The sequence below is a fragment of the Helicoverpa zea genome, chromosome 1 (assembly GCF_022581195.2).
Source record: "Helicoverpa zea isolate HzStark_Cry1AcR chromosome 1, ilHelZeax1.1, whole genome shotgun sequence".
In the NCBI taxonomy this organism is placed as follows: Eukaryota; Metazoa; Arthropoda; class Insecta; order Lepidoptera; family Noctuidae; genus Helicoverpa; species Helicoverpa zea.
Genome location: NC_061452.1, coordinates 14,756,408 through 14,771,120, shown reverse-complemented (window position 1 = coordinate 14,771,120; position 14,713 = coordinate 14,756,408). Strand labels below are relative to the sequence as shown.

At 40.7% G+C, this 14,713-nt stretch overlaps 2 protein-coding genes across 2 annotated transcripts; both read left to right on the top strand.

Annotated features, from left to right (window-relative positions):
- Positions 1-282: 282 nt before the first annotated feature.
- On the top strand, positions 283-3,879 carry LOC124629640 (peroxidase-like). Its single transcript, XM_047163137.1, has 12 exons — positions 283-425; positions 520-659; positions 799-963; positions 1,099-1,289; positions 1,398-1,593; positions 1,665-1,865; positions 1,954-2,098; positions 2,182-2,335; positions 2,483-2,650; positions 2,884-3,082; positions 3,414-3,519; positions 3,792-3,879. Exons 1-12 carry the CDS (start codon positions 283-285, stop codon positions 3,877-3,879), a joined length of 1,896 nt encoding a protein of 631 aa, XP_047019093.1.
- A 1,888-nt stretch (positions 3,880-5,767) lies between these two features.
- LOC124629634 (peroxidase-like) lies at positions 5,768-10,039 on the top strand. The gene is made up of 12 exons (XM_047163128.1): positions 5,768-5,913; positions 6,171-6,310; positions 6,556-6,720; positions 6,805-6,995; positions 7,177-7,366; positions 7,442-7,642; positions 7,732-7,876; positions 8,014-8,167; positions 8,499-8,666; positions 8,837-9,035; positions 9,235-9,340; positions 9,952-10,039. Exons 1-12 carry the CDS (start codon positions 5,768-5,770, stop codon positions 10,037-10,039), a joined length of 1,893 nt encoding a protein of 630 aa, XP_047019084.1.
- The last annotated feature ends 4,674 nt before the right edge of the window (positions 10,040-14,713 follow it).

The following is a 14,713-nucleotide window of genomic DNA, read 5'->3' as shown; positions in this document are numbered from 1 at the left end:
ACTCATTATTGAACACTTATTTGGGGTTAATTATTTATAACGCTTATTACAGATCTCAAAATATAATTATTTTGCTCTAGATCCACAAGGCAACCGATTTTAGTTTAGCGACTCCTATATATACAGTGCTCGCTTTTTCACATCTGAATTTTCGGTCGTTTTTAACACGATCGAAACAAAAGACGAGTATTCTTCTATTTTCAAGTAGCTAAGAAAACTGGGTTGTTCTCATCATAGTTTTTTCTGTCTAAACAGATGTTGCAATACTAAAAGCAACAAAACATGGAGTGGAAAATAGCGTTATTTTTCTTTGTGACATTAGGATCTGTGTTGGCACAAGAAGCAGTGTTGTATGACGCGTACTTTGGGAAGCCTATCAGTGAGAAACGCAGCGGCTACCTGGCAGGAGTTGCCAACGGGACGACGTAAGTTTTGCAAAGGACAAAATATCTTGTCGTATGAATTGTATCTAAGGCAGGCAAATGTGCAAAGATGTTTGATATCAAACTGTTCATACAGCGTATGCACAGTACTAGTGCTACCATGTCGTAAGGAGGAGGGACGGCGAGTGGACGGCACGTGCACCAACCCCAAGCACCCCTCCCGGGGAGCCAGCATGACCCCATTGCCGCGTCTTCTACCAGCGCAGTATGGACCCGGTATGTTGCAGATACCCCTAATAAATGGCATTAACAATTAGGGCCCCCTGAGTTTTTGAAAAGCAAGTCCTTTTCAAAAACTCATGATTTTGAAGCTTTTAACATCCGCTACTATATCCGCTATCCGCGATATCGCCAGGTAACACCTTAAGGCCAGCGAGTGACGGCTCAGAGCTACCATCAACTCGACTCATACGTACTTCGCTGCTTGCGGACGGAACACTCACTAATCATGAGTTCTCCACATTGGCTACACATTTCTTTGTCGCGTCGGCTGCTGATAACGTAGATCTTTTCTACTTGAGTAAGTATATTGGCATGATTTCTATAATCTTCTTGTGTCGTCATTAAATTAGATGCATTAAGACTAAAATTGTTTATTAAACCTGTCTAAGGAAAACTTTTGGACTCGATTCAATCATTTAAAATTGTCTTACAGCCAGGTACTTCCCATTAAGTGACTGCTGTGTCGGCAACACCCCCAATCGCGTCAACCCCTCGTGCATCCCCATCCCCGTGCCAGGCGACGACCCTTACCTCCGAATACCGCAGATCAGGTGTCTTAACCTCACCAGGATCATCAACTACCAGGACCTTGGGTGTCTTCCCAATTCTTTGTCGGCTGAAAGAGTAAGTGATTTATTCTTGATTAATTGCGATCTGGTGACTCAATTATCTCATTTACTTCCCTCAATATACCTCTTGAAGGATCCCTCTACTAACACAAACATTTCTTAGTACTCCGTAGTAACTCCCCTGCTGGATCTGTCACTCGTGTATGGGAACACAGAAGCGAGGAGTAGGATGATCAGATCTAATCAAGGAGGTGAACTGGCATTCAGGATGGAAGGGGATCGAGAGGTGCCTCAGGGTCAAAGCGTAAACTGTCTTAACAACCAGCCGCTGCAAGGCGAAGTCGTTTGCTACAATTTTGGTTAGTACACAAACCCCACAGCCACACACCTTGATGAAATAACGAACTTGATTGACTGCCTGGTTTTTCAGGTGATGATTTCCAATCCAATCTACTCCCGGGTATCTACTTGACTGCCATGTGGTTCTTTAGAGAGCACAATCGAATAGCTCGTGGTTTAGCCAAGGTCAACTCCTGCTGGGATGATGAAAAGCTGTTCCAAACGGCACGCCAGATCAACATCGCACAATACCAGTATATCTTCTATTATGAACTGATTGTGGAACTCCTCGGTAAGAGCGAAAAATGAACGAAATTACAAACCTTTTTTATCAAACAACAACAAAATCGGAGTGAACATGATGTATTTTGCTTCTGCAGGTCGCAAGAATGCTCTAGCAGAAGGCATCGTTTATGACACAGCTGGCTACGTGAACGATTTTGATCCTCACTACGAGCCTGGTGTCATCCGAGAGTATATCCTCGGTGCCCGATGGTTCCATAATTTCCAGCCGGGGCAATTTGAGTGAGTTCAATATTTTGTTTGTTAAATATATTATCCAATGTATTATCGGCAAAACCACACTAAGTAATCTCTTTGTCAATCAGCTTGTACAGGAACAGCAAGTACCGCGGCAGAAGACCCGCACCAGATGATTCACTGAGGAGTGGCATCCTCTCCGTCAACAACACTGAGGCGGACCTCACACAGGGCTCCTTGATCCAACCCTCTGATGACTTCGATTACGTCATAGCTCCTGATGTAATTATCCCTTCATTGTTTTGTTCCATTTCCTGTGATGCACTTACCGGAAAGCAACAATAGCTTTTCGTTAATTTAAATATCGCGATACGTCTCCCTAGGAGATTTCAGCATTCTCAAAAACTCGTTGTATTTTATTTTCTACAGCTAGCAGAACGGTACTTTGGTGAGGTGCAGACGGCGAACGATCTACCAGCTACTGACATGATGCGAGGCCGTGACGCCGGTCTGCCGCCGTACAATCACTACAGGAAGATCTGCGGCATGAAGCCTGCCAAGCATTGGGAGGACTTCCATGACGCTATAGATAAAGATGTAAGTAGCCATGTGGAGAGAAGTAGATCAATGACTTACGAAATGGAAGTTGAATGAAGGTATGAGGTCATAGTATACTGCATTATAAATGTCTAAGGACATAACAATGCAATTCTTAGCAATTGACGTGCTTAAAATGCAATCCAAATAAAAAAAAATATTTTTATAAATAACTGGCATGATGTTTGTTTGGTGAACCTTATCTAATTTTCAAACCTTATCGAACATTCCAGAAAGTCGAGGTGCTGCGGCGTATCTATGAGGAAATAGATGACATGGAACTGATGGTGGCGATCTACGCGGAGAAGCTGATGCCAGGCACGTGGGTCGGGCCGTCGCTCTACTGCATCATGGTGCACAACCTGCTGCTGTGGAGACGCTCTGACAAGTTCTTCTTCGAGCACGGAGACTTCCCCGCTGCTCTGACCATTCGTAAGTACTAACACACGTTTTACGTCATCCTTTTCAATCGCCTCCAGGGTGATGTCACCAACTTTAGACGTAAAAGAGTGGTAAAAATGATAGTGAAGAAAATATTGGTATCAATTATTTAATTAGTTGTGTCAAAGTGCAGGAACCAGGTTTCCAAGTAAAGAGGAACTATATATAATAAGAAGAGTAAATATAAGTAATTCAAATATTCTTCTGTTTCTTCAAGCATCATATGCTTAACTGTTAGGCTACGGCCACTAACGAAGTGGCTCAGTGAGGGAAATCCTATAGGGCTTAGATGTTGATGATGATGATAAACCTCGTGTTTCAGCTCAACTCAATGCAGTGCGGAAGACGAGCATAGCCCGTGTGCTGTGTGACAGCGGAGATAGCATTACGCATATACAGCCTGCTGCTTTCTTCAGACAAGGACATTGGTAAGGCAACCTCAAACTACCTAACTGCAATATAATAATGTTTTTATTTTCAATCAAATTTTTACACTACTTAACTTTAAAAAAATATTATATACAAAATAAAAACATATAATTGATAAGGCGTCGAAGTATGCCTCAACATCACTGTACCCTGGAAACGTGCCCACATAATGATGTGAGGTTTAGTGGTCATTTACGGTACATACATTGTTCCATATAATTTGGACTTTCACGGAGTTCCAATAGTTATTTATTTTAACACTTATTTTCAGGAACAAACCGGTCTCGTGTAAGGAAATTCCAGGAATCAACTTGAACAAGTGGAAGGACCCCTGGTGTCCAAAGGACAAGAAAAAGTGATTGTCTTGTAATTAAATAAATACTGGCAATTAATTCGGCTGAATCAGGAATCTGTCCCTATTATTATATCTCATATTGGCCATCATTAAAAATAAATACATTGTCGTTACAATGATTTTGCACCTACCACGGCTATTTCTCCACCACCCAAAGGTAGACTGGTAGAAAACGCCTAAGGCGTTAAGTCCGCCCTTGTACAAAATGTGCAGAAGCATTAAATACATAAATAAATAATGTTCAAATGGGTGCCAGTGGATAATAAAACTTTTGAAAATCAGTAATTTTTTTCCAGATTATTGTTTTTAAATTACACTAGATTTACGAGTGCAATTAAAATTCCTTAATCAAGTGAACTTTAAGTAGAGGCATTTATAACAGTAACATGATAGGTAGGTAACTCTTTGCTGCAATTATCATGATTAAACGTTTACAATCGATTAATCAGATCGTTAAACCGCTTTTTGTTCTACATAGATACTTGCACGAACTACTCAATACACGCTTTAGAAGGATCACGCATCGGCAAAAATGTAGGAATTTTGTAACAGCAGAACAAAGTAGTATAGTTAAAGTACATATTACGATTCCTAAGTAATTCCGTGGTCTATCAACTTTAAGTCGGCCGATAGTTGGTTTGGGCTCATAAATCAGTATAAAGATCAATGGAAGTACATTGGTAACAACGATGAAGTATTTACCCGGTATCAGATGGACTAAAAACTAACATAAGTCGTGGTGGCCTAGTGGGTAAAGGACCAATCTCTCAAGTATGAGGGCGCGGGTTCGATCCCAGGTCAGGCAAGTACCAATGCAACTTTTCTAAGTCTGTATGTACTTTCTAAGTATATCTTAGATAACATTGGCTGTGTTTCGGATGGCACGTTAAACTGTAGGTCCCGGCTGTCGTTGAACATCCTTGGCAGTCGTTACGGGTAGTCAGAAGCCAGTAAGTCCGACACCAGTCTAACCAAGGTGTATCGGGTTGCCCGGGTAACTGGGTTGAGGAGGTCAGATAGGCAGTCGCTTCTTGTAAAGCACTGGTACTCAGCTGAATCCGGTTAGACTGGAAGCCGACCCCAACATGATTGGGAAAAAGGCTCGGAGGATGAGATGGACTAAAAACTTTTACGCATGACTGAAAAAAAAATGTTTTTCCAACCAGTGGGCAACAGTCGGCCGACTGCTCAGTCTGCTGTATGCATTTAGGCTAAAGGTATTCATGTTTAGTACAATCCAACGCAATGGCTATTACTTATAATATTAACCGACTTTCTTTCCTACGAGGTACGGTACAGCCAGTAACAAAATAGCTAAAGAGTTACATTGATATGAAGCGCTTATAGAGTAAATCATGTACAACATAATATAATTGATGAATGAATATACAGGATTAAATAATGTAGGATATTTTTATTGTAGGTATGCACTTACTCAATAGACGAGGGAACGGGATACTAGTAAAACTGTGTACATAGATTTGAGCTAATATTAACAGCTGCGATGCATGATGTTAAATGCATCTGTTGCACATTGCACGTGATATTTAAATAATTGATTCACAACATCTTTGAATTTACCTCTTAATTCTAAACACTATAAATAATTCATAGTTATTCCTCATTATCTAACACTTTTTTGGGGTTAATCATTTAAACGCGCCCATTACAGTGCTAAAAAATAATTACTTTGTTCTAAAACTACAAGGCAACCATTTGATAATCATTAAACGAATCATATAAATACTACTTGATTTTTCACACTGGGAATTTTCGGTCGTTTTTCTATCTTACGAGATCAAAACCACAGTTCAAACAAAAAAAAAAACGTAACTACAAATCAAAATTCCAAAACAAATGTTACTCAAATTATATATATATTGATAGAAAAAATGGATTGGAAAATAGCGTTATTTTTCTTCGTAGTGTTGGGTTCTGCGTTAGCTCAAGAAATGCCAGTGCTGTATGACGCGTACTTCGGGAAGCCTGTCACTGATAAACGAAGCGGTTATCTGGCAGGAGTTGTTAATGGGACGAGGTGAGTAAATAAGAATAATCAAAACCCGTTTTATTGTCATTATTCATTAGCACCAAGATGTGATCTTGATACTACGTAACCATAACTCCAATGCAAAATACGGACACCTTTGCGAAAATTGATATTTAAAATGATACGGATCCAAAAGTCTTGTTTACTGAAATATTGTGTTGCTTAAAAAGGATATGAAGCTGGTATGTCATAATTTTGAAATATCGCTTAAGCTGAAATTAATATACCATAACTTGTCCATGTAGCCTATGCACAATACTTGTGCGGCCATGTCGCAAAGACGAGGGGAGGCGAGTGGACGGGACGTGCACCAACCCCAAGCATCCCTCCCGGGGAGCCGGTATGTCTCCATTGCCACGACTCCTACCAGCGCGTTTTGGACCAGGTATGTGAGAAGCAGTTAGTATCAAGATACACAAGTTACTTACTATGTCAAAGGTGCTTAATTCTTAAGACACCCAGATTTTACTGCCTTGAATTCAATTTATGGCTGCGGTCACCCATTCTCATTTTGCTTACCTTTTGGCAATAAAATACCGCCCTTACGCCTGGCCAACATGGCCCCAGTCTCAAAAAACCTAATTCCAACTGTGGTTCTACTACCTTGTTAAATATTCTAAGTATCACCAGGTAACACTTTGAGGCCAGCGAGAGATGGGTTTGAGCTACCATCAGCTCGGTACCTGCGTACGTCACTGATCGCGGATGGAACGTTCACTAATCCTGAGTTCTCCGCGTTAGCTACTCATGTCTTAGTCACTTCGGCAGCTGACAACGTGGATCTTTTTTACCTGAGTAAGTTTCGATTTAAACAATCAGGTTTGGTCTGAGAGAACGATATTGTCTTTCTCATTAAAAATAATTCCAATTGTACCTCAGATCGGTATTCCCGAGTAAGTGACTGCTGTCTCGGCAACACCCCCAATCGCGTCAATCCCCTTTGCATCCCCATCCCCGTGCCAGGCGACGACCCCTACCTTCGAATCGCCCGAGTCAGGTGTCTTAACCTCACCAGGATTATCACCTACCAGGATATTGGTTGTTTACCCAATTCGTTGCCGGCTGAAAGAGTAAGTGGACTTCCATATTAAAAAAAAAAATATCAATTAATAATCAGCCATTTACTTCCTTGATTTGCCTCCTAGACATTGGGTACTTAAATGCTATCATACCTAATCAAAAACGGCAAGAAATCACTGCTTATTAGACAATGCATCTTTGGGCCACTTAAAGAAGAGATTTATTTCTCAGTACTCCGTTGTAACTCCCTTACTGGATCTCTCAGTCGTGTATGGATACACGGACGCGAGGATTAAGATGATCAGATCAAATCAAGGTGGAGAACTGGCATTCAGGATGGAAGGCAATCGAGAGGTGCCACAAGGCAATAGCGTATTCTGCACCAACAACCGACCTCCTGAAATCAGCTGCTACAATTTTGGTTGGTACACGATACATTATATGTGCATTGTATTATTTTTTATCAATAAACTATATTCGTTGACTATTCTTTCAGGTGATGATTTCCAAACCAATTTACTCTCCAGTATCTACTTGACTGCCATGTGGTTCTTTAGAGAGCACAATCGAATAGCTCGTGGTTTAGCCAAGGTCAACCCCTGCTGGGATGATGAGAAGCTGTTCCAAACTGCTCGCCAGATCAACATCGCACAGTACCAGTATATCTTCTATTATGAACTGATTGTGGAATTCCTTGGTAAGAGCTACAATTGTTACAATACAATACAATTGTTTGCTTAAGTCGAAAGCCCAGAACCGTGCATAATTTATAACTTATGACTTCAGGTCGCAAAAATGCCCTAGCGGAAGGTCTTATATACGAGACAGATGGCTACGTAAACGACTTTGACCCTCACTACGAGCCTGGCGTAATCCGAGAGTATATCATCGGCTTCCGGTGGTTTCACAATATTCAACCGGGCAAATTGGAGTAAGTTTCTCCAGCCATCCTCTTTACCCGTAGAAAAATCCTGTTAACAACCCAATCCTTTTTTCCGCGGTTAAACATAGTTGCTACTTATTTCCAATCTTTCAGAGCACATATCAATTGATCATCTTGCTGTTCAGTCTTTACAGGAATGGCAAGTACCTTGGCAGTAGGCCCACGCCTGATGATGAGTTGAGGAGCGGCATCCTTGCCATCAACAACACTGAGGCCGACCTCACGCAGGGCTCCTACATCCAACCCTCCGACGAGTTCGATTACGTCATGGCTCCCGATGTAATTATCTAATATCTATCTACCAGTTGTTTAGTTGCACAATAGTTCGCTTTGTCAGATATGAATTTCACTGACTTTTAGGAGTGAAGCAACATTTGCTTATACGTAAAAACATGACTAGCATTTCAAAATTGTCTTTTTTCTGAAGGGCACTCAACTTCAGGAGCTAATCAAATGTTAGAACATAATTAGACAAATGACTTCAACTTGAGGTTCCTAACTATTGCAAACTGCCTCTTTCAGAGATTGCCACATTAGCAAATGTGTTTTACATTATCATAGTCCTCAAACCCAGTTTCTTTAGATGCCTCTGTATTTTGCTGCATTCCAGCTAGCAGAAAGATACTTTGGCGATGTACAACTAGTGAACGACCTCCCAGCTACTGACATAATGAGAGGCCGTGACGCCGGTCTGCCGCCGTACAATCACTACAGGAAGATCTGCGGCATGAAGCCTGCCAAGCATTGGGAGGACTTCCATGATACTATTGATAAAGATGTAAGTATAAACCTTAAAGCACTGGGTAAACCCTTACCCAGTGCTTTAAGGTTTAAGGTGCATGGGTATGCAGCATGACTTTTATTTTTTGTAGAGAAAACTATTACTTCCATGACCTAGCTTAAGAGAATAAAGTCTTACTTTATCACGAATTTAATGGAACCTTCCAGAAAGTCGAGATGCTCCGGCGCATCTACGACGACATAGATGACGTGGAACTGATGGTGGCGATCTACTCGGAGAGGCTGATGCCGGGCACATGGATCGGGCCGACGCTCTACTGCATCATGGTGCACAACCTGCTGCTGTGGAGACGCTCTGACAAGTTCTTCTTCGAGCACGGAGACTTCCCCGCTGCTCTGACGATCCGTGAGTGTTAAGATAATATTCTAACATTTATTGTCAATTTCTCTCATGTAGACAGTTTCTTCTGAGATTAAAAGAAGTCTTGGTGTTAGAAACCACAAAAAATTATGGGTCGGTATTCGAGTTCAGAAATGTAATTTACTGTTGGTCAGAATTAATCTGCTGCAAACATAACTGATATCATAAGCGTTCTCGCTTTCAGCTCAATTGACAGAAGTGCGGAAGACGAGCATAGCCCGTGTGCTGTGTGACAGCGGAGATGACGTCAAACATATACAGCCTGCTGCTTTCTTCAGACAAGGACCTTGGTAAGGGCAACGTTTAAAAATTGTAGTTTCATTACTACAGGTTGCCATAAGTTCAGCTAGTAACTTAACCACTCCAAACGGGTTGACCTAAAGTCCTATAAATCGAAAAAAAGGAGGATAAAACAAAAGCAAGATAAAGTAACCTTCTCAAAACATTTCGTGGGAAACTAATATCCAGGCGATCGGACGTAAAATATTTACTATGGCGTACGTGCGGTAGATACCGATACCGACCTTTTAAACATATTGCCTACACCTACCCTATTTATTTACTAGTAAATGTACAAGCTATCCATTTATCTGAAGGGTCTAAGAAACATGCTTGGAGCATAAGTAAATAATTTGGTCCTTTTACACTAACAACTTTATCACACTAGCGGATTTTCTGCTCGGCAACGTAAGCTTACACGTGACAGCAAACAATGACAGCAACTTTTTTAAACGGACACCTTGAAATCCGCGAATTTTTTTCAGCCGCTCTTCAAAAAAGCCGTGCCTATACGCGTGACAAAATCCACTTGTGTGAAAGCCATTAAAGATCAGCTGGTGCTAGAGTTCTATATTGGGAATTTTTCTTCAATTTCGTTACTAAATACAATGCTCATTTCCAGGAACAAACCGGTGTCGTGTAAAGAGATTCCGGGCATCGACTTGAACAAGTGGAAGGACCACTGGTGTCCAAAAGACGAGAAAAAGTGAATTTGGTAATAAATGAATATTGGCAAGAAATTTGCCTGACATACAATTATTTTTATTATTTATTTTTTATAGTTAGTTTTGTCAAGGCGTAACCTTCACATAGGTAAGCTATATGTACGTTTCTAACACAGTTGGCAAATAATTTGCATGACGCGCACTAAGCTCGTAAAAGGACATGGATCCATCATATATTTAGACAGCTATATCTTTAAATTTATTGTTTAACATTGACCAAAGAATACATCAATCGATTAAAGGTGATCCTTTGACATTGAATGTAAAACTATTGTCATTTGAGATGACTTTATAGTTAGTTACATCACGTTCAATAAAATGAGAATTATTTGAAATGGTGATGGTTACTTGAACGATTATCAATCCTGCAGATTCTGGCATTTTACGTGATCTACAGAAAAAATACACATATTTGCAATAATACGTAGCTAGCTTATTCAAATTATGGTGACTTCTTGCATTATTATTTAAAAAACTGGTAACCTTTAACAACTGGTCTGCCCATCTTTTGGCGAGACGTTTTGATTTCAGTTTCCTTGTCACAAAATAATAATCTAAAAAATATTACAACAGGTAGACGAACGCAGAAAAAAAAATATAAAAGATATATTTTTTGTGTAGACGTTAAATAAACCAATGACCCCACGGCCGTGAGTAAAAAAAACAAAAAAGTGTTAGAATTTTAATAACAAAAACCAATATGTTCGAATGCAAAAAAAAACATATAACGAATACGCTCAGGGGCCCCCAAATGATCCTTTCAAAGATCACCCACCGTTCCGGTGATGTCATGATGCTGCGCGCCCAACAGTCTACCAACAGTTAATGAGGCTTATTAGTTACGATAGCTTTAAATTAATCAATTAAAACTTAACAATGTATTAATAAATGCCTTCCCGGCCGATTGTTAGCCATGGTGGCTGTTCCCATTTAAGGAAATCACCAACTTGCAGAATCTGCCGTGTGCAAATTTCTTAATCCAACAAAACGACCTGGCTCGATAATCAAACCCGCGACTCCGTGCACAGAGTCGTGCTATATGCCTGCTAGACAAGGCCAACGACCAAATATGATTGTAGTAGTAACCATGACATCTGAGAGGTCGTAAACGAAGATTCCCATACCGGTTTAACAGGTGCTGGTGATTTATGAACAAAAACGCGTCTACGACCAACCTTTTTTTAAGGTGGGCACGGCAAAATTTGCATTCCACAACAATAAACGTAAATAAATGAGAAACAAAATTCAAAATTCCAAATACCTTGAATCTTCTCTTTAATGAAAAATATGTATGCATCAGCAGAGATAAACTCAAAAGATAATCAACATAAAGTATTGGCTACACTGGGCTATGCGGTTTGTTTTCCTGGTTGACCCACCAGGACATGGTAGAAAAAGTACCAGTTACAGAAAATAATAAAAACAAAAATGCAAAATCGGTGAAAGGGGGAAGGAAGGCGTCGGCTTTCTTAAAGGTGAATGGCTTCCAGATAAGAAATTAACAAATGAGGATGTTCGTAGTACCTATGGCTGATTTAAATTATTAAGTTAGACTAAATAAAAAGAGTTCGTATTTATTTGCTATCTCTATGCATATATATCTGCAGCTAATAAAACAACCTAAAAACCATAACAGGTATCTTTAGGAATATAAATATATGGCATGTCAATAAATTACACTATAAATGGCCGTATTGAGAAAGTAAAATTTTATCTCTTAAGAATGCACATTAATTTATTCGAAACCACTCTGACTAATCAAACGTATCCACTATACGCTTTTTCCTTAAATCTCAAAAACATTGTGAATGTGTGTGTTTTGAGACCATAAAATATAAAGGCTGTTTTAAGGATAAAAATCTCAGTGATACAAAATATATTCAAGATGAAATACCTATCTGTGATATTTCTCTGTGTTGTGATCGAGCTCACAAGCTCTCGATACGTGAGGTTTCCTAGTGGTTTAGAAGTTTGGATCCAGAAAGTGAGGGTTTACGAAGTGAACGAATACGGTCAAGAAATACATCCACATAATTATGATGATGAAGAACCATTGATAGATATCAGGTCGGCGTATCCGAGCAACCCCGGAAAACCAGGGTGGCCACAGAAACCGTTTGGAACAGGGAACATCATTGATTCTACGGGGTATACAGGAATATCAGGTGACCACTGTCCGTCAGGAAGAAGAGTAGGCAATAAATGTATTGTTCCTGATAAGTAATTCACGAATATAATTTAAATACTGCGCTTTTGTGGTTTTATTTGTGAACTGTGGTTAAGTTTCCTTTGTGAATGTCTATTTACTTACTTTTGTGCTATTTTATAACCCGGTTTTGATTATGTAGGTAAGTACTAAAAAAACGGAGTACTGAAAATACTTCGTCACATAAGTAGTTACCGAAATAATAACTTCATTCATTAAAATCATTCACTGTGCAATATTTATTTAGGAACATGGTGGTAAATTATGTGAACAATTTTATTTAAACGTTTTTGTAGTTTGGCATATAATAAGCCGTCCAGAAATAAAGCCATTAAATGTAATAAATCACTAATATTAATTTTGTTTGTATGTGTGTACGAATAACTGAGTAGGTGCCTAATTTTCCTTTACCTCACAACTAAACAGCAATATTATCAGTACTTCAGGCACATTATTTAAACTACACTAGGTCCCTATGTTCTGCAGTTTTCCATATGATCTGAGGGCACGGCAGTGCCCCAGCCAAAACTCGAGCAAAGCGGGCACGGCCGTACCATCTTTTCTCGAAGCGTTTCGCGGCTATTTCAGCCCCCTGTATCTTCCATGTGAACAAAGCCAGGAGTTTAGGTTTTCGATGACCAAGAGTAAGTATTAGAACAAGCTCAGTCTCAAGATTACAAGACATTTGAATAAATAGTTTACGAGTTATGAGCGATCAAAGTTACACCATTTTGTCACTGACTCACTGACCGATCATCAAAAGTCTAAGGTACTTCTAGCAAACTTATAACCTTCAAATTTGGCACCAAGATAGGTTATTAGCTACATATAAAGGGAAAATTATAAAAACCTTAAAACTTAATAAAAAAATAGGAAACAAATTTATATTTGCGGTTTTTCAAGAACATTGTGTATGAATTTTGACTGCATTGATAACTTTGTTATTTATTTATGTACAAAATGTTACTATTTGTTTTATTGTTACGTAGTGGTATATTGTTATTATGTATTAAATATACAACATATGAATAAAAAAGCTAGGTTTAAATGAAATGAATAATGATAAAATCTTTCATATTAATGCAGTGCGATAAACACTGCATGCTCGCTCGATAGATGGCGTTGTCCTGGTCTAAATCGCGCTATGGTTTCGTTACATAGCTTAGTATAAGTAGTACTTAAAAAAATCAAATAATTTCACAACTCCGCTTCTGACTCTCGTCGTGTACGGACGTGTCGCTCTGCGCTCGCCCGTTTACGACTTTTGTCTTTGTTACGCCCGACGTAACGCTCACCGTAGTCGCTCTGCCGACTACAAATATATCAATCCAAAGCTGCTTTTTTCAAAGCGGCGGACGATTATCCTGTTTCTAAAACGTTTGTGTCAAGTAAATTCACTTGACCCCTTCTGGGTAAAAGCCACAGTTTCGTGGTTCTCGGTTGAAACCATACGGTGCCAACGAAGCCGAGAGGGTGTTGACCCAATCACACCCGCCGAACCCCTTCAGGGCAAGGCAGTCAATTGGACGGGAGCTCGGATTTCGGCCTTGGGGGATCTCCTAGTCGTGCCTTGCATCTGGTTTGCTTTCACAGCTACACACCTGGTGTCGGTTGGGTATCTCTATACCCTTCGCACTAGACTGGCTAGGGCCCGTTCGCACAATAAGACTGGCGAACGGTTTACAAGCTTAGGGCTCACCAATAGGTACTCACCTCCCTGCCTATACCCGGCAGGGAGGGTTACACATCCCCGGGCCCATCCACCCGGGGAGATAGGAAATAGGTCTTAGGTTTTTATAATTAGGCCCCCATCTCTTTTAGCTCGGTAGCCCTCTTCCCTCACGGGAAAATGACTACCGAAGTCTATAAATTCTTCTTCGAGGTCCTCCTCAAGGACCAAGACATTGTCGCCAAATATGGCGACATGATCAACAACCTTGATATCAAGGACCCGCGCCTAGCGCGCTATTGTATTATCACCGATAACGGCTCAACAAAGGAGGCCGGCGCAGCTGTGTCGCGCCCCATTGTTGAGCCTATAATCGTCTCTTCGGGGAAAACCGCCGCATTAGCGGAAACGGTAATCCCCAATACAATGGTCGATGCCCAGCTGCACTCGACCATTGTTCCTAATCCCATTGTCTCACAGACAATGGAAATAACTCAGGCGAGTGCACCTGCGTCAAACGTCGACGCCGAATGCATGGACACCTCGTCCTCCCGCTCTGCCTCACCCGTCCCAGAGGATGCTCAACCCTCCGAGCCCTCTGACTCCTCTTCCTCCGACGACGACTTCACCGTCGTACAGGGAGGTAAGAGGAAAAAGAACAAAAACAACGACAAGGCGCGCAAGACCATCGCCCTTGTCGCATCTCCTCTCCCTAGCCCGCCCGCTGTGTCTACAGCATCCCCCGCCCCGTCACCCTCGACCTCGCAGGTCGCTTCCTCCCAAG